The sequence below is a fragment of the Dromaius novaehollandiae genome, chromosome 25, assembly GCF_036370855.1.
Source record: "Dromaius novaehollandiae isolate bDroNov1 chromosome 25, bDroNov1.hap1, whole genome shotgun sequence".
NCBI classification, from domain to species: domain Eukaryota; kingdom Metazoa; phylum Chordata; class Aves; order Casuariiformes; family Dromaiidae; genus Dromaius; species Dromaius novaehollandiae.
This window is the reverse complement of record NC_088122.1, coordinates 5,719,877-5,737,075: the sequence shown is the minus strand read 5'-3', so window position 1 is coordinate 5,737,075 and position 17,199 is coordinate 5,719,877. Positions and strand designations below refer to the sequence as shown.

Genomic DNA, 17,199 nt, shown 5'->3' with positions numbered 1-17,199 from the left:
GACGAGGCGTTTCTGCCCGGGTGGAGAGGACTGCAGCAGCTGTCTCACTAGCAGAAGTTTGTGCCAGAGCAGAAGTGGGGGAAGCTGTAGTCTTGGGAGGAGAAGTGGACTGGGGAGCAGTGCTGGCCGTTTCTGCAGCTGTAGACGTGATGGCGGTAGTTGTCTCAAGGGGTGAAGTGCCTGTGACGCTGCTAGTGGACGTCGTTACAAGAGCAGGGGTGGCCGCAGGCGTCGTCTCGGTTGGGGAAGTGGTCGCCAGAGCTGCGGTGGAGCTAGCGGCCGAGGTGCTTGCAGGACGTCGCGTTGTCCCGCGTGCGGAGGTGGATGTTTCTGCGAGGACCGTCGTTGGGGCAGCTGATATTTCTGGAGCTGTGCTTGTGGCAAGGGCAGGCGCGGATGTTTCAGCCAGGCCAGAAGTGGCTGCCGTGGTCATCGCAAGAGCTGGACGAGGCGTTTCTGCCCGGGTGGAGAGGACTGCAGCAGCTGTCTCACTAGCAGAAGTTTGTGCCAGAGCAGAAGTGGGGGAAGCTGTAGTCTTGGGAGGAGAAGTGGACTGGGGAGCAGTGCTGGCCGTTTCTGCAGCTGTAGACGTGATGGCGGTAGCTGTCTCAAGGGGTGAAGTGCCTGTGACGCTGCTAGTGGACGTCGTTACAAGAGCAGGGGTGGCCGCAGGCGTCGTCTCGGTTGGGGAAGTGGTCGCCAGAGCTGCGGTGGAGCTAGCGGCCGAGGTGCTTGCAGGACGTGGCGTTGTCCCGCGTGCGGAGGTGGATGTTTCTGCGAGGACCGTCGTTGGGGCAGCTGATATTTCTGGAGCTGTGCTTGTGGCAAGGGCAGGCGCGGATGTTTCAGCCAGGCCAGAAGTGGCTGCCGTGGTCATCGCAAGAGCTGGACGAGGCGTTTCTGCCCGGGTGGAGAGGACTGCAGCAGCTGTCTCACTAGCAGAAGTTTGTGCCAGAGCAGAAGTGGGGGAAGCTGTAGTCTTGGGAGGAGAAGTGGACTGGGGAGCAGTGCTGGCCGTTTCTGCAGCTGTAGACGTGATGGCGGTAGTTGTCTCAAGGGGTGAAGTGCCTGTGACGCTGCTAGTGGACGTCGTTACAAGAGCAGGGGTGGCCGCAGGCGTCGTCTCGGTTGGGGAAGTGGTCGCCAGAGCTGCGGTGGAGCTAGCGGCCGAGGTGCTTGCAGGACGTGGCGTTGTCCCGCGTGCGGAGGTGGATGTTTCTGCGAGGACCGTCGTTGGGGCAGCTGATATTTCTGGAGCTGTGCTTGTGGCAAGGGCAGGCGCGGATGTTTCAGCCAGGCCAGAAGTGGCTGCCGTGGTCATCGCAAGAGCTGGACGAGGCGTTTCTGCCCGGGTGGAGAGGACTGCAGCAGCTGTCTCACTAGCAGAAGTTTGTGCCAGAGCAGAAGTGGGGGAAGCTGTAGTCTTGGGAGGAGAAGTGGACTGGGGAGCAGTGCTGGCCGTTTCTGCAGCTGTAGACGTGATGGCGGTAGTTGTCTCAAGGGGTGAAGTGCCTGTGACGCTGCTAGTGGACGTCGTTACAAGAGCAGGGGTGGCCGCAGGCGTCGTCTCGGTTGGGGAAGTGGTCGCCAGAGCTGCGGTGGAGCTAGCGGCCGAGGTGCTTGCAGGACGTGGCGTTGTCCCGCGTGCGGAGGTGGATGTTTCTGCGAGGACCGTCGTTGGGGCAGCTGATATTTCTGGAGCTGTGCTTGTGGCAAGGGCAGGCGCGGATGTTTCAGCCAGGCCAGAAGTGGCTGCCGTGGTCATCGCAAGACCTGGATGAGGCGTTTCTGCCCGGGTGGAGAGGACTGCAGCAGCTGTCTCACTAGCAGAAGTTTGTGCCAGAGCAGAAGTGGGGGAAGCTGTAGTCTTGGGAGGAGAAGTGGACTGGGGAGCAGTGCTGGCCGTTTCTGCAGCTGTAGACGTGATGGCGGTAGCTGTCTCAAGGGGTGAAGTGCCTGTGACGCTGCTAGTGGACGTCGTTACAAGAGCAGGGGTGGCCGCAGGCGTCGTCTCGGTTGGGGAAGTGGTCGCCAGAGCTGCGGTGGAGCTAGCGGCCGAGGTGCTTGCAGGACGTGGCGTTGTCCCGCGTGCGGAGGTGGATGTTTCTGCGAGGACCGTCGTTGGGGCAGCTGATATTTCTGGAGCTGTGCTTGTGGCAAGGGCAGGCGCGGATGTTTCAGCCAGGCCAGAAGTGGCTGCCGTGGTCATCGCAAGAGCTGGACGAGGCGTTTCTGCCCGGGTGGAGAGGACTGCAGCAGCTGTCTCACTAGCAGAAGTTTGTGCCAGAGCAGAAGTGGGGGAAGCTGTAGTCTTGGGAGGAGAAGTGGACTGGGGAGCAGTGCTGGCCGTTTCTGCAGCTGTAGACGTGATGGCGGTAGCTGTCTCAAGGGGTGAAGTGCCTGTGACGCTGCTAGTGGACGTCGTTACAAGAGCAGGGGTGGCCGCAGGCGTCGTCTCGGTTGGGGAAGTGGTCGCCAGAGCTGCGGTGGAGCTAGCGGCCGAGGTGCTTGCAGGACGTGGCGTTGTCCCGCGTGCGGAGGTGGATGTTTCTGCGAGGACCGTCGTTGGGGCAGCTGATACTTCTGGAGCTGTGCTTGTGGCAAGGGCAGGCGCGGATGTTTCAGCCAGGCCAGAAGTGGCTGCCGTGGTCATCGCAAGAGCTGGACGAGGCGTTTCTGCCCGGGTGGAGAGGACTGCAGCAGCTGTCTCACTAGCAGAAGTTTGTGCCAGAGCAGAAGTGGGGGAAGCTGTAGTCTTGGGAGGAGAAGTGGACTGGGGAGCAGTGCTGGCCGTTTCTGCAGCTGTAGACGTGATGGCGGTAGTTGTCTCAAGGGGTGAAGTGCCTGTGACGCTGCTAGTGGACGTCGTTACAAGAGCAGGGGTGGCCGCAGGCGTCGTCTCGGTTGGGGAAGTGGTCGCCAGAGCTGCGGTGGAGCTAGCGGCCGAGGTGCTTGCAGGACGTGGCGTTGTCCCGCGTGCGGAGGTGGATGTTTCTGCGAGGACCGTCGTTGGGGCAGCTGATATTTCTGGAGCTGTGCTTGTGGCAAGGGCAGGCGCGGATGTTTCAGCCAGGCCAGAAGTGGCTGCCGTGGTCATCGCAAGAGCTGGACGAGGCGTTTCTGCCCGGGTGGAGAGGACTGCAGCAGCTGTCTCACTAGCAGAAGTTTGTGCCAGAGCAGAAGTGGGGGAAGCTGTAGTCTTGGGAGGAGAAGTGGACTGGGGAGCAGTGCTGGCCGTTTCTGCAGCTGTAGACGTGATGGCGGTAGTTGTCTCAAGGGGTGAAGTGCCTGTGACGCTGCTAGTGGACGTCGTTACAAGAGCAGGGGTGGCCGCAGGCGTCGTCTCGGTTGGGGAAGTGGTCGCCAGAGCTGCGGTGGAGCTAGCGGCCGAGGTGCTTGCAGGACGTGGCGTTGTCCCGCGTGCGGAGGTGGATGTTTCTGCGAGGACCGTCGTTGGGGCAGCTGATATTTCTGGAGCTGTGCTTGTGGCAAGGGCAGGCGCGGATGTTTCAGCCAGGCCAGAAGTGGCTGCCGTGGTCATCGCAAGAGCTGGACGAGGCGTTTCTGCCCGGGTGGAGAGGACTGCAGCAGCTGTCTCACTAGCAGAAGTTTGTGCCAGAGCAGAAGTGGGGGAAGCTGTAGTCTTGGGAGGAGAAGTGGACTGGGGAGCAGTGCTGGCCGTTTCTGCAGCTGTAGACGTGATGGCGGTAGTTGTCTCAAGGGGTGAAGTGCCTGTGACGCTGCTAGTGGACGTCGTTACAAGAGCAGGGGTGGCCGCAGGCGTCGTCTCGGTTGGGGAAGTGGTCGCCAGAGCTGCGGTGGAGCTAGCGGCCGAGGTGCTTGCAGGACGTGGCGTTGTCCCGCGTGCGGAGGTGGATGTTTCTGCGAGGACCGTCGTTGGGGCAGCTGATATTTCTGGAGCTGTGCTTGTGGCAAGGGCAGGCGCGGATGTTTCAGCCAGGCCAGAAGTGGCTGCCGTGGTCATCGCAAGAGCTGGACGAGGCGTTTCTGCCCGGGTGGAGAGGACTGCAGCAGCTGTCTCACTAGCAGAAGTTTGTGCCAGAGCAGAAGTGGGGGAAGCTGTAGTCTTGGGAGGAGAAGTGGACTGGGGAGCAGTGCTGGCCGTTTCTGCAGCTGTAGACGTGATGGCGGTAGTTGTCTCAAGGGGTGAAGTGCCTGTGACGCTGCTAGTGGACGTCGTTACAAGAGCAGGGGTGGCCGCAGGCGTCGTCTCGGTTGGGGAAGTGGTCGCCAGAGCTGCGGTGGAGCTAGCGGCCGAGGTGCTTGCAGGACGTGGCGTTGTCCCGCGTGCGGAGGTGGATGTTTCTGCGAGGACCGTCGTTGGGGCAGCTGATATTTCTGGAGCTGTGCTTGTGGCAAGGGCAGGCGCGGATGTTTCAGCCAGGCCAGAAGTGGCTGCCGTGGTCATCGCAAGAGCTGGACGAGGCGTTTCTGCCCGGGTGGAGAGGACTGCAGCAGCTGTCTCACTAGCAGAAGTTTGTGCCAGAGCAGAAGTGGGGGAAGCTGTAGTCTTGGGAGGAGAAGTGGACTGGGGAGCAGTGCTGGCCGTTTCTGCAGCTGTAGACGTGATGGCGGTAGTTGTCTCAAGGGGTGAAGTGCCTGTGACGCTGCTAGTGGACGTCGTTACAAGAGCAGGGGTGGCCGCAGGCGTCGTCTCGGTTGGGGAAGTGGTCGCCAGAGCTGCGGTGGAGCTAGCGGCCGAGGTGCTTGCAGGACGTGGCGTTGTCCCGCGTGCGGAGGTGGATGTTTCTGCGAGGACCGTCGTTGGGGCAGCTGATATTTCTGGAGCTGTGCTTGTGGCAAGGGCAGGCGCGGATGTTTCAGCCAGGCCAGAAGTGGCTGCCGTGGTCATCGCAAGAGCTGGACGAGGCGTTTCTGCCTGGGTGGAGAGGACTGCAGCAGCTGTCTCACTAGCAGAAGTTTGTGCCAGAGCAGAAGTGGGGGAAGCTGTAGTCTTGGGAGGAGAAGTGGACTGGGGAGCAGTGCTGGCCGTTTCTGCAGCTGTAGACGTGATGGCGGTAGCTGTCTCAAGGGGTGAAGTGCCTGTGACGCTGCTAGTGGACGTCGTTACAAGAGCAGGGGTGGCCGCAGGCGTCGTCTCGGTTGGGGAAGTGGTCGCCAGAGCTGCGGTGGAGCTAGCGGCCGAGGTGCTTGCAGGACGTGGCGTTGTCCCGCGTGCGGAGGTGGATGTTTCTGCGAGGACCGTCGTTGGGGCAGCTGATATTTCTGGAGCTGTGCTTGTGGCAAGGGCAGGCGCGGATGTTTCAGCCAGGCCAGAAGTGGCTGCCGTGGTCATCGCAAGAGCTGGACGAGGCGTTTCTGCCCGGGTGGAGAGGACTGCAGCAGCTGTCTCACTAGCAGAAGTTTGTGCCAGAGCAGAAGTGGGGGAAGCTGTAGTCTTGGGAGGAGAAGTGGACTGGGGAGCAGTGCTGGCCGTTTCTGCAGCTGTAGACGTGATGGCGGTAGTTGTCTCAAGGGGTGAAGTGCCTGTGACGCTGCTAGTGGACGTCGTTACAAGAGCAGGGGTGGCCGCAGGCGTCGTCTCGGTTGGGGAAGTGGTCGCCAGAGCTGCGGTGGAGCTAGCGGCCGAGGTGCTTGCAGGACGTGGCGTTGTCCCGCGTGCGGAGGTGGATGTTTCTGCGAGGACCGTCGTTGGGGCAGCTGATATTTCTGGAGCTGCGCTTGTGGCAAGGGCAGGCGCGGATGTTTCAGCCAGGCCAGAAGTGGCTGCCGTGGTCATCGCAAGAGCTGGACGAGGCGTTTCTGCCCGGGTGGAGAGGACTGCAGCAGCTGTCTCACTAGCAGAAGTTTGTGCCAGAGCAGAAGTGGGGGAAGCTGTAGTCTTGGGAGGAGAAGTGGACTGGGGAGCAGTGCTGGCCGTTTCTGCAGCTGTAGACGTGATGGCGGTAGTTGTCTCAAGGGGTGAAGTGCCTGTGACGCTGCTAGTGGACGTCGTTACAAGAGCAGGGGTGGCCGCAGGCGTCGTCTCGGTTGGGGAAGTGGTCGCCAGAGCTGCGGTGGAGCTAGCGGCCGAGGTGCTTGCAGGACGTCGCGTTGTCCCGCGTGCGGAGGTGGATGTTTCTGCGAGGACCGTCGTTGGGGCAGCTGATATTTCTGGAGCTGTGCTTGTGGCAAGGGCAGGCGCGGATGTTTCAGCCAGGCCAGAAGTGGCTGCCGTGGTCATCGCAAGAGCTGGACGAGGCGTTTCTGCCCGGGTGGAGAGGACTGCAGCAGCTGTCTCACTAGCAGAAGTTTGTGCCAGAGCAGAAGTGGGGGAAGCTGTAGTCTTGGGAGGAGAAGTGGACTGGGGAGCAGTGCTGGCCGTTTCTGCAGCTGTAGACGTGATGGCGGTAGTTGTCTCAAGGGGTGAAGTGCCTGTGACGCTGCTAGTGGACGTCGTTACAAGAGCAGGGGTGGCCGCAGGCGTCGTCTCGGTTGGGGAAGTGGTCGCCAGAGCTGCGGTGGAGCTAGCGGCCGAGGTGCTTGCAGGACGTGGCGTTGTCCCGCGTGCGGAGGTGGATGTTTCTGCGAGGACCGTCGTTGGGGCAGCTGATATTTCTGGAGCTGTGCTTGTGGCAAGGGCAGGCGCGGATGTTTCAGCCAGGCCAGAAGTGGCTGCCGTGGTCATCGCAAGAGCTGGACGAGGCGTTTCTGCCTGGGTGGAGAGGACTGCAGCAGCTGTCTCACTAGCAGAAGTTTGTGCCAGAGCAGAAGTGGGGGAAGCTGTAGTCTTGGGAGGAGAAGTGGACTGGGGAGCAGTGCTGGCCGTTTCTGCAGCTGTAGACGTGATGGCGGTAGCTGTCTCAAGGGGTGAAGTGCCTGTGACGCTGCTAGTGGACGTCGTTACAAGAGCAGGGGTGGCCGCAGGCGTCGTCTCGGTTGGGGAAGTGGTCGCCAGAGCTGCGGTGGAGCTAGCGGCCGAGGTGCTTGCAGGACGTGGCGTTGTCCCGCGTGCGGAGGTGGATGTTTCTGCGAGGACCGTCGTTGGGGCAGCTGATATTTCTGGAGCTGTGCTTGTGGCAAGGGCAGGCGCGGATGTTTCAGCCAGGCCAGAAGTGGCTGCCGTGGTCATCGCAAGAGCTGGACGAGGCGTTTCTGCCCGGGTGGAGAGGACTGCAGCAGCTGTCTCACTAGCAGAAGTTTGTGCCAGAGCAGAAGTGGGGGAAGCTGTAGTCTTGGGAGGAGAAGTGGACTGGGGAGCAGTGCTGGCCGTTTCTGCAGCTGTAGACGTGATGGCGGTAGTTGTCTCAAGGGGTGAAGTGCCTGTGACGCTGCTAGTGGACGTCGTTACAAGAGCAGGGGTGGCCGCAGGCGTCGTCTCGGTTGGGGAAGTGGTCGCCAGAGCTGCGGTGGAGCTAGCGGCCGAGGTGCTTGCAGGACGTGGCGTTGTCCCGCGTGCGGAGGTGGATGTTTCTGCGAGGACCGTCGTTGGGGCAGCTGATATTTCTGGAGCTGCGCTTGTGGCAAGGGCAGGCGCGGATGTTTCAGCCAGGCCAGAAGTGGCTGCCGTGGTCATCGCAAGAGCTGGACGAGGCGTTTCTGCCCGGGTGGAGAGGACTGCAGCAGCTGTCTCACTAGCAGAAGTTTGTGCCAGAGCAGAAGTGGGGGAAGCTGTAGTCTTGGGAGGAGAAGTGGACTGGGGAGCAGTGCTGGCCGTTTCTGCAGCTGTAGACGTGATGGCGGTAGTTGTCTCAAGGGGTGAAGTGCCTGTGACGCTGCTAGTGGACGTCGTTACAAGAGCAGGGGTGGCCGCAGGCGTCGTCTCGGTTGGGGAAGTGGTCGCCAGAGCTGCGGTGGAGCTAGCGGCCGAGGTGCTTGCAGGACGTGGCGTTGTCCCGCGTGCGGAGGTGGATGTTTCTGCGAGGACCGTCGTTGGGGCAGCTGATATTTCTGGAGCTGTGCTTGTGGCAAGGGCAGGCGCGGATGTTTCAGCCAGGCCAGAAGTGGCTGCCGTGGTCATCGCAAGAGCTGGACGAGGCGTTTCTGCCCGGGTGGAGAGGACTGCAGCAGCTGTCTCACTAGCAGAAGTTTGTGCCAGAGCAGAAGTGGGGGAAGCTGTAGTCTTGGGAGGAGAAGTGGACTGGGGAGCAGTGCTGGCCGTTTCTGCAGCTGTAGACGTGATGGCGGTAGCTGTCTCAAGGGGTGAAGTGCCTGTGACGCTGCTAGTGGACGTCGTTACAAGAGCAGGGGTGGCCGCAGGCGTCGTCTCGGTTGGGGAAGTGGTCGCCAGAGCTGCGGTGGAGCTAGCGGCCGAGGTGCTTGCAGGACGTGGCGTTGTCCCGCGTGCGGAGGTGGATGTTTCTGCGAGGACCGTCGTTGGGGCAGCTGATATTTCTGGAGCTGTGCTTGTGGCAAGGGCAGGCGCGGATGTTTCAGCCAGGCCAGAAGTGGCTGCCGTGGTCATCGCAAGAGCTGGACGAGGCGTTTCTGCCCGGGTGGAGAGGACTGCAGCAGCTGTCTCACTAGCAGAAGTTTGTGCCAGAGCAGAAGTGGGGGAAGCTGTAGTCTTGGGAGGAGAAGTGGACTGGGGAGCAGTGCTGGCCGTTTCTGCAGCTGTAGACGTGATGGCGGTAGCTGTCTCAAGGGGTGAAGTGCCTGTGACGCTGCTAGTGGACGTCGTTACAAGAGCAGGGGTGGCCGCAGGCGTCGTCTCGGTTGGGGAAGTGGTCGCCAGAGCTGCGGTGGAGCTAGCGGCCGAGGTGCTTGCAGGACGTGGCGTTGTCCCGCGTGCGGAGGTGGATGTTTCTGCGAGGACCGTCGTTGGGGCAGCTGATATTTCTGGAGCTGTGCTTGTGGCAAGGGCAGGCGCGGATGTTTCAGCCAGGCCAGAAGTGGCTGCCGTGGTCATCGCAAGAGCTGGACGAGGCGTTTCTGCCCGGGTGGAGAGGACTGCAGCAGCTGTCTCACTAGCAGAAGTTTGTGCCAGAGCAGAAGTGGGGGAAGCTGTAGTCTTGGGAGGAGAAGTGGACTGGGGAGCAGTGCTGGCCGTTTCTGCAGCTGTAGACGTGATGGCGGTAGTTGTCTCAAGGGGTGAAGTGCCTGTGACGCTGCTAGTGGACGTCGTTACAAGAGCAGGGGTGGCCGCAGGCGTCGTCTCGGTTGGGGAAGTGGTCGCCAGAGCTGCGGTGGAGCTAGCGGCTGAGGTGCTTGCAGGACGTGGCGTTGTCCCGCGTGCGGAGGTGGATGTTTCTGCGAGGACCGTCGTTGGGGCAGCTGATATTTCTGGAGCTGTGCTTGTGGCAAGGGCAGGCGCGGATGTTTCAGCCAGGCCAGAAGTGGCTGCCGTGGTCATCGCAAGAGCTGGACGAGGCGTTTCTGCCCGGGTGGAGAGGACTGCAGCAGCTGTCTCACTAGCAGAAGTTTGTGCCAGAGCAGAAGTGGGGGAAGCTGTAGTCTTGGGAGGAGAAGTGGACTGGGGAGCAGTGCTGGCCGTTTCTGCAGCTGTAGACGTGATGGCGGTAGTTGTCTCAAGGGGTGAAGTGCCTGTGACGCTGCTAGTGGACGTCGTTACAAGAGCAGGGGTGGCCGCAGGCGTCGTCTCGGTTGGGGAAGTGGTCGCCAGAGCTGCGGTGGAGCTAGCGGCCGAGGTGCTTGCAGGACGTGGCGTTGTCCCGCGTGCGGAGGTGGATGTTTCTGCGAGGACCGTCGTTGGGGCAGCTGATATTTCTGGAGCTGTGCTTGTGGCAAGGGCAGGCGCGGATGTTTCAGCCAGGCCAGAAGTGGCTGCCGTGGTCATCGCAAGAGCTGGACGAGGCGTTTCTGCCCGGGTGGAGAGGACTGCAGCAGCTGTCTCACTAGCAGAAGTTTGTGCCAGAGCAGAAGTGGGGGAAGCTGTAGTCTTGGGAGGAGAAGTGGACTGGGGAGCAGTGCTGGCCGTTTCTGCAGCTGTAGACGTGATGGCGGTAGTTGTCTCAAGGGGTGAAGTGCCTGTGACGCTGCTAGTGGACGTCGTTACAAGAGCAGGGGTGGCCGCAGGCGTCGTCTCGGTTGGGGAAGTGGTCGCCAGAGCTGCGGTGGAGCTAGCGGCCGAGGTGCTTGCAGGACGTGGCGTTGTCCCGCGTGCGGAGGTGGATGTTTCTGCGAGGACCGTCGTTGGGGCAGCTGATATTTCTGGAGCTGTGGTTGAGGCAAGGGCAGGCGCGGATGTTTCAGCCAGGCCAGAAGTGGCTGCCGTGGTCATCGCAAGAGCTGGACGAGGCGTTTCTGCCCGGGTGGAGAGGACTGCAGCAGCTGTCTCACTAGCAGAAGTTTGTGCCAGAGCAGAAGTGGGGGAAGCTGTAGTCTTGGGAGGAGAAGTGGACTGGGGAGCAGTGCTGGCCGTTTCTGCAGCTGTAGACGTGATGGCGGTAGTTGTCTCAAGGGGTGAAGTGCCTGTGACGCTGCTAGTGGACGTCGTTACAAGAGCAGGGGTGGCCGCAGGCGTCGTCTCGGTTGGGGAAGTGGTCGCCAGAGCTGCGGTGGAGCTAGCGGCCGAGGTGCTTGCAGGACGTGGCGTTGTCCCGCGTGCGGAGGTGGATGTTTCTGCGAGGACCGTCGTTGGGGCAGCTGATATTTCTGGAGCTGTGCTTGTGGCAAGGGCAGGCGCGGATGTTTCAGCCAGGCCAGAAGTGGCTGCCGTGGTCATCGCAAGAGCTGGACGAGGCGTTTCTGCCCGGGTGGAGAGGACTGCAGCAGCTGTCTCACTAGCAGAAGTTTGTGCCAGAGCAGAAGTGGGGGAAGCTGTAGTCTTGGGAGGAGAAGTGGACTGGGGAGCAGTGCTGGCCGTTTCTGCAGCTGTAGACGTGATGGCGGTAGCTGTCTCAAGGGGTGAAGTGCCTGTGACGCTGCTAGTGGACGTCGTTACAAGAGCAGGGGTGGCCGCAGGCATCGTCTCGGTTGGGGAAGTGGTCGCCAGAGCTGCGGTGGAGCTAGCGGCCGAGGTGCTTGCAGGACGTGGCGTTGTCCCGCGTGCGGAGGTGGATGTTTCTGCGAGGACCGTCGTTGGGGCAGCTGATATTTCTGGAGCTGTGCTTGTGGCAAGGGCAGGCGCGGATGTTTCAGCCAGGCCAGAAGTGGCTGCCGTGGTCATCGCAAGAGCTGGATGAGGCGTTTCTGCCCGGGTGGAGAGGACTGCAGCAGCTGTCTCACTAGCAGAAGTTTGTGCCAGAGCAGAAGTGGGGGAAGCTGTAGTCTTGGGAGGAGAAGTGGACTGGGGAGCAGTGCTGGCCGTTTCTGCAGCTGTAGACGTGATGGCGGTAGCTGTCTCAAGGGGTGAAGTGCCTGTGACGCTGCTAGTGGACGTCGTTACAAGAGCAGGGGTGGCCGCAGGCGTCGTCTCGGTTGGGGAAGTGGTCGCCAGAGCTGCGGTGGAGCTAGCGGCCGAGGTGCTTGCAGGACGTGGCGTTGTCCCGCGTGCGGAGGTGGATGTTTCTGCGAGGACCGTCGTTGGGGCAGCTGATATTTCTGGAGCTGTGCTTGTGGCAAGGGCAGGCGCGGATGTTTCAGCCAGGCCAGAAGTGGCTGCCGTGGTCATCGCAAGAGCTGGACGAGGCGTTTCTGCCCGGGTGGAGAGGACTGCAGCAGCTGTCTCACTAGCAGAAGTTTGTGCCAGAGCAGAAGTGGGGGAAGCTGTAGTCTTGGGAGGAGAAGTGGACTGGGGAGCAGTGCTGGCCGTTTCTGCAGCTGTAGACGTGACGGCGGTAGTTGTCTCAAGGGGTGAAGTGCCTGTGACGCTGCTAGTGGACGTCGTTACAAGAGCAGGGGTGGCCGCAGGCGTCGTCTCGGTTGGGGAAGTGGTCGCCAGAGCTGCGGTGGAGCTAGCGGCCGAGGTGCTTGCAGGACGTGGCGTTGTCCCGCGTGCGGAGGTGGATGTTTCTGCGAGGACCGTCGTTGGGGCAGCTGATACTTCTGGAGCTGTGCTTGTGGCAAGGGCAGGCGCGGATGTTTCAGCCAGGCCAGAAGTGGCTGCCGTGGTCATCGCAAGAGCTGGACGAGGCGTTTCTGCCCGGGTGGAGAGGACTGCAGCAGCTGTCTCACTAGCAGAAGTTTGTGCCAGAGCAGAAGTGGGGGAAGCTGTAGTCTTGGGAGGAGAAGTGGACTGGGGAGCAGTGCTGGCCGTTTCTGCAGCTGTAGACGTGATGGCGGTAGTTGTCTCAAGGGGTGAAGTGCCTGTGACGCTGCTAGTGGACGTCGTTACAAGAGCAGGGGTGGCCGCAGGCGTCGTCTCGGTTGGGGAAGTGGTCGCCAGAGCTGCGGTGGAGCTAGCGGCCGAGGTGCTTGCAGGACGTGGCGTTGTCCCGCGTGCGGAGGTGGATGTTTCTGCGAGGACCGTCGTTGGGGCAGCTGATATTTCTGGAGCTGTGCTTGTGGCAAGGGCAGGCGCGGATGTTTCAGCCAGGCCAGAAGTGGCTGCCGTGGTCATCGCAAGAGCTGGACGAGGCGTTTCTGCCCGGGTGGAGAGGACTGCAGCAGCTGTCTCACTAGCAGAAGTTTGTGCCAGAGCAGAAGTGGGGGAAGCTGTAGTCTTGGGAGGAGAAGTGGACTGGGGAGCAGTGCTGGCCGTTTCTGCAGCTGTAGACGTGATGGCGGTAGTTGTCTCAAGGGGTGAAGTGCCTGTGACGCTGCTAGTGGACGTCGTTACAAGAGCAGGGGTGGCCGCACGCGTCGTCTCGGTTGGGGAAGTGGTCGCCAGAGCTGCGGTGGAGCTAGCGGCCGAGGTGCTTGCAGGACGTGGCGTTGTCCCGCGTGCGGAGGTGGATGTTTCTGCGAGGACCGTCGTTGGGGCAGCTGATATTTCTGGAACTGTGCTTGTGGCAAGGGCAGGCGCGGATGTTTCAGCCAGGCCAGAAGTGGCTGCCGTGGTCATCGCAAGAGCTGGACGAGGCGTTTCTGCCCGGGTGGAGAGGACTGCAGCAGCTGTCTCACTAGCAGAAGTTTGTGCCAGAGCAGAAGTGGGGGAAGCTGTAGTCTTGGGAGGAGAAGTGGACTGGGGAGCAGTGCTGGCCGTTTCTGCAGCTGTAGACGTGACGGCGGTAGTTGTCTCAAGGGGTGAAGTGCCTGTGACGCTGCTAGTGGACGTCGTTACAAGAGCAGGGGTGGCCGCAGGCGTCGTCTCGGTTGGGGAAGTGGTCGCCAGAGCTGCGGTGGAGCTAGCGGCCGAGGTGCTTGCAGGACGTGGCGTTGTCCCGCGTGCGGAGGTGGATGTTTCTGCGAGGACCGTCGTTGGGGCAGCTGATATTTCTGGAGCTGTGCTTGTGGCAAGGGCAGGCGCGGATGTTTCAGCCAGGCCAGAAGTGGCTGCCGTGGTCATCGCAAGAGCTGGACGAGGCGTTTCTGCCCGGGTGGAGAGGACTGCAGCAGCTGTCTCACTAGCAGAAGTTTGTGCCAGAGCAGAAGTGGGGGAAGCTGTAGTCTTGGGAGGAGAAGTGGACTGGGGAGCAGTGCTGGCCGTTTCTGCAGCTGTAGACGTGATGGCGGTAGTTGTCTCAAGGGGTGAAGTGCCTGTGACGCTGCTAGTGGATGTCGTTACAAGAGCAGGGGTGGCCGCAGGCGTCGTCTCGGTTGGGGAAGTGGTCGCCAGAGCTGCGGTGGAGCTAGCGGCCGAGGTGCTTGCAGGACGTGGCGTTGTCCCGCGTGCGGAGGTGGATGTTTCTGCGAGGACCGTCGTTGGGGCAGCTGATATTTCTGGAGCTGTGCTTGTGGCAAGGGCAGGCGCGGATGTTTCAGCCAGGCCAGAAGTGGCTGCCGTGGTCATCGCAAGAGCTGGACGAGGCGTTTCTGCCCGGGTGGAGAGGACTGCAGCAGCTGTCTCACTAGCAGAAGTTTGTGCCAGAGCAGAAGTGGGGGAAGCTGTAGTCTTGGGAGGAGAAGTGGACTGGGGAGCAGTGCTGGCCGTTTCTGCAGCTGTAGACGTGATGGCGGTAGTTGTCTCAAGGGGTGAAGTGCCTGTGACGCTGCTAGTGGACGTCGTTACAAGAGCAGGGGTGGCCGCAGGCGTCGTCTCGGTTGGGGAAGTGGTCGCCAGAGCTGCGGTGGAGCTAGCGGCCGAGGTGCTTGCAGGACGTGGCGTTGTCCCGCGTGCGGAGGTGGATGTTTCTGCGAGGACCGTCGTTGGGGCAGCTGATATTTCTGGAGCTGTGCTTGTGGCAAGGGCAGGCGCGGATGTTTCAGCCAGGCCAGAAGTGGCTGCCGTGGTCATCGCAAGAGCTGGACGAGGCGTTTCTGCCCGGGTGGAGAGGACTGCAGCAGCTGTCTCACTAGCAGAAGTTTGTGCCAGAGCAGAAGTGGGGGAAGCTGTAGTCTTGGGAGGAGAAGTGGACTGGGGAGCAGTGCTGGCTGTTTCTGCAGCTGTAGACGTGATGGCGGTAGTTGTCTCAAGGGGTGAAGTGCCTGTGACGCTGCTAGTGGACGTCGTTACAAGAGCAGGGGTGGCCGCAGGCGTCGTCTCGGTTGGGGAAGTGGTCGCCAGAGCTGCGGTGGAGCTAGCGGCCGAGGTGCTTGCAGGACGTGGCGTTGTCCCGCGTGCGGAGGTGGATGTTTCTGCGAGGACCGTCGTTGGGGCAGCTGATATTTCTGGAGCTGTGCTTGTGGCAAGGGCAGGCGCGGATGTTTCAGCCAGGCCAGAAGTGGCTGCCGTGGTCATCGCAAGAGCTGGACGAGGCGTTTCTGCCCGGGTGGAGAGGACTGCAGCAGCTGTCTCACTAGCAGAAGTTTGTGCCAGAGCAGAAGTGGGGGAAGCTGTAGTCTTGGGAGGAGAAGTGGACTGGGGAGCAGTGCTGGCCGTTTCTGCAGCTGTAGACGTGATGGCGGTAGTTGTCTCAAGGGGTGAAGTGCCTGTGACGCTGCTAGTGGACGTCGTTACAAGAGCAGGGGTGGCCGCAGGCGTCGTCTCGGTTGGGGAAGTGGTCGCCAGAGCTGCGGTGGAGCTAGCGGCCGAGGTGCTTGCAGGACGTGGCGTTGTCCCGCGTGCGGAGGTGGATGTTTCTGCGAGGACCATTGTTGGGGCAGCTGATATTTCTGGAGCTGTGCTTGTGGCAAGGGCAGGCGCGGATGTTTCAGCCAGGCCAGAAGTGGCTGCCGTGGTCATCGCAAGAGCTGGACGAGGCGTTTCTGCCCGGGTGGAGAGGACTGCAGCAGCTGTCTCACTAGCAGAAGTTTGTGCCAGAGCAGAAGTGGGGGAAGCTGTAGTCTTGGGAGGAGAAGTGGACTGGGGAGCAGTGCTGGCTGTTTCTGCAGCTGTAGACGTGATGGCGGTAGTTGTCTCAAGGGGTGAAGTGCCTGTGACGGTGGCTGTACCTGGTGTGGCTGCCGCAAGAGGGGAGTTGCTGTCAGTTGATTTAGAGTTTGTCTGTAGCTTGGAAGAGATCGCTAGTGTTGTTCTCCCTGCTGTATTTGTCTTGAGAGGCATAGTCAATTTTTCATGTAAAGCTGAGGTATATGCCATTTTTGTTTTCATTCCAGAAGTGCTCTTTAGGGCAACCAAGTTTTTTTCAGTTTTCGTTAGGTAGGGGACTGTCGCTTTCTCTCTGTCAGTGATAGGGGGAAATGCTTCCTCTGCAGTGGTTGTGACTTTTGGACTGATGGTTGTGGTCCTGCCAATCTGAAGAGTAGAGGGTGACGTGGCATTTTCCTTACGTTGTTTTCCCAGGTTATTAACTGTTCTTTGTTGCATTATTTCTGTGTAAACTAAATCAAAATGCATCATATATATTTTAATTTTATTGCTGTGTATCATTTTTTTTATTTTACTTATCTTAAGTCTAATGTATTTTGGTGATTTCTGACTAAAGGATGAATAAGAACTCTCCTTCTCTTCTTCCTTTGTGTGTTTTGGAACAGGTTTCAAAACAGTGAAAGTAATTTAAAATACTCACATCCTGAATTTCAACCTATATGGTGCTATATCTGAATAATAACTCATTGATAAAGGCAACCCTTTGCCATTATTTTTTTCAGTCTGACAAAGCAAAGTTTGTAAAATTCTTCCGATTCTCCAGGAAAGACATCCCAATACCTAAAGGCTATTTTATCAATAATAAAAGATATAGGGGGAAGGAGCCAGAGGTCAGAAACTACCTTACAGTAACAAATCACTGCACCTCTGCCTCACAAACAATAATGCTATAAAGAAGCCAGTGTAGTTATCATATCTTAAATCACAGTGCTATTCACTACTTGAGCTAGTTGCTCAACATCAAAAAAATGAGTATATTAAAGCAGAATTAAATGATGGCACTAATTTCAGAGTCATCCAAGGAGGCCTCCCTCTTTTATGACTGCATTAAGGAAAGTGTATCCAGAATACTTTTTTGTTCTTTTAGGAAAGTTTTGATTCCTGATTTTGATAATTAAGGTGCTCCTATATTTTTCTATTTCTTTTCTCCTTTGATGACGACTTTTTTTATTTAGTTAGTCCTTATAAAAATGAACCTCACTTCTCTCTCAAGCAATAGCAAACAAGCAATAAAAATATTCTTCACGATAAACTCATTCATTCTCATACTCCTAGAAATGTAGGACTGAAGGTGCTCTAAAGAGGCCTTCACAGAAGAAGAGTCAAACATACTGGAATATCTCTAACAGGTCAATATGCACATTTCAACTTGCTAGGAGGGTGAATTTCATCTTCTGGAACTTGGAACTTTAATACAGTTCATCAGAAACATTTCAATGTTAATCTTGTCCTCCAAAATACTTGCAAAATTTTCCATTTTGTTAGCTTTTGTGATTCTACACTCCATCATTCAAAACAGTCATGAAAAAACCAGACAAAGCAGACACCAGCAAATGGTTACATTTGAAACACCAAGTCAGTTGACTGCTAAGCATTAAGGGCTGTTTTTTACTGGGCTTTTGCAACCAGTTGAACAGCCATCCCTGGGGATTTCATCTGTACTGTAGATCAGCGGTGAACACCTGATTAAATTCTTGATATAACTACGGGATTTCCCTTTGCTTGTCAGAAAATGAAATGAGATTGAATGGACACCATTCCTTTTGGTTCTTTTTAACTCTTCGCTATTGTTAATTGTTTAGTAACGAGTTCTACTGTTGTTCTGCATACTGCAGCCAAGCTAGTTAGCTGAAAATTCCTCCCCCACCTAAATTATTCCTCTCCAAAGAAAAATCATATTGCTACCTGTCTCCAGACCTTTTGACCTCCCCAGTTTTCTAGGAGCAATTGAAGAGGATCACAGACTG

At 58.7% G+C, this 17,199-nt stretch overlaps 1 protein-coding gene across 1 annotated transcript in view; it reads right to left on the bottom strand.

Moving 5' to 3' along the window:
* Positions 1-1,733: 1,733 nt before the first annotated feature.
* LOC112978874 (mucin-19-like) overlaps positions 1,734-17,199 on the bottom strand; it is a 58,468-nt gene continuing 43,002 nt past the window's right edge. Inside the window, exons 4-5 of the mRNA XM_064497214.1 lie at positions 15,159-15,684; positions 1,734-1,788 (exon numbers count right to left, since the gene is read on the bottom strand). Of these exons, the coding sequence (XP_064353284.1) occupies positions 1,734-1,788; positions 15,159-15,684 (581 nt within the window). The remainder of the gene's footprint in view (positions 1,789-15,158; positions 15,685-17,199) is intronic.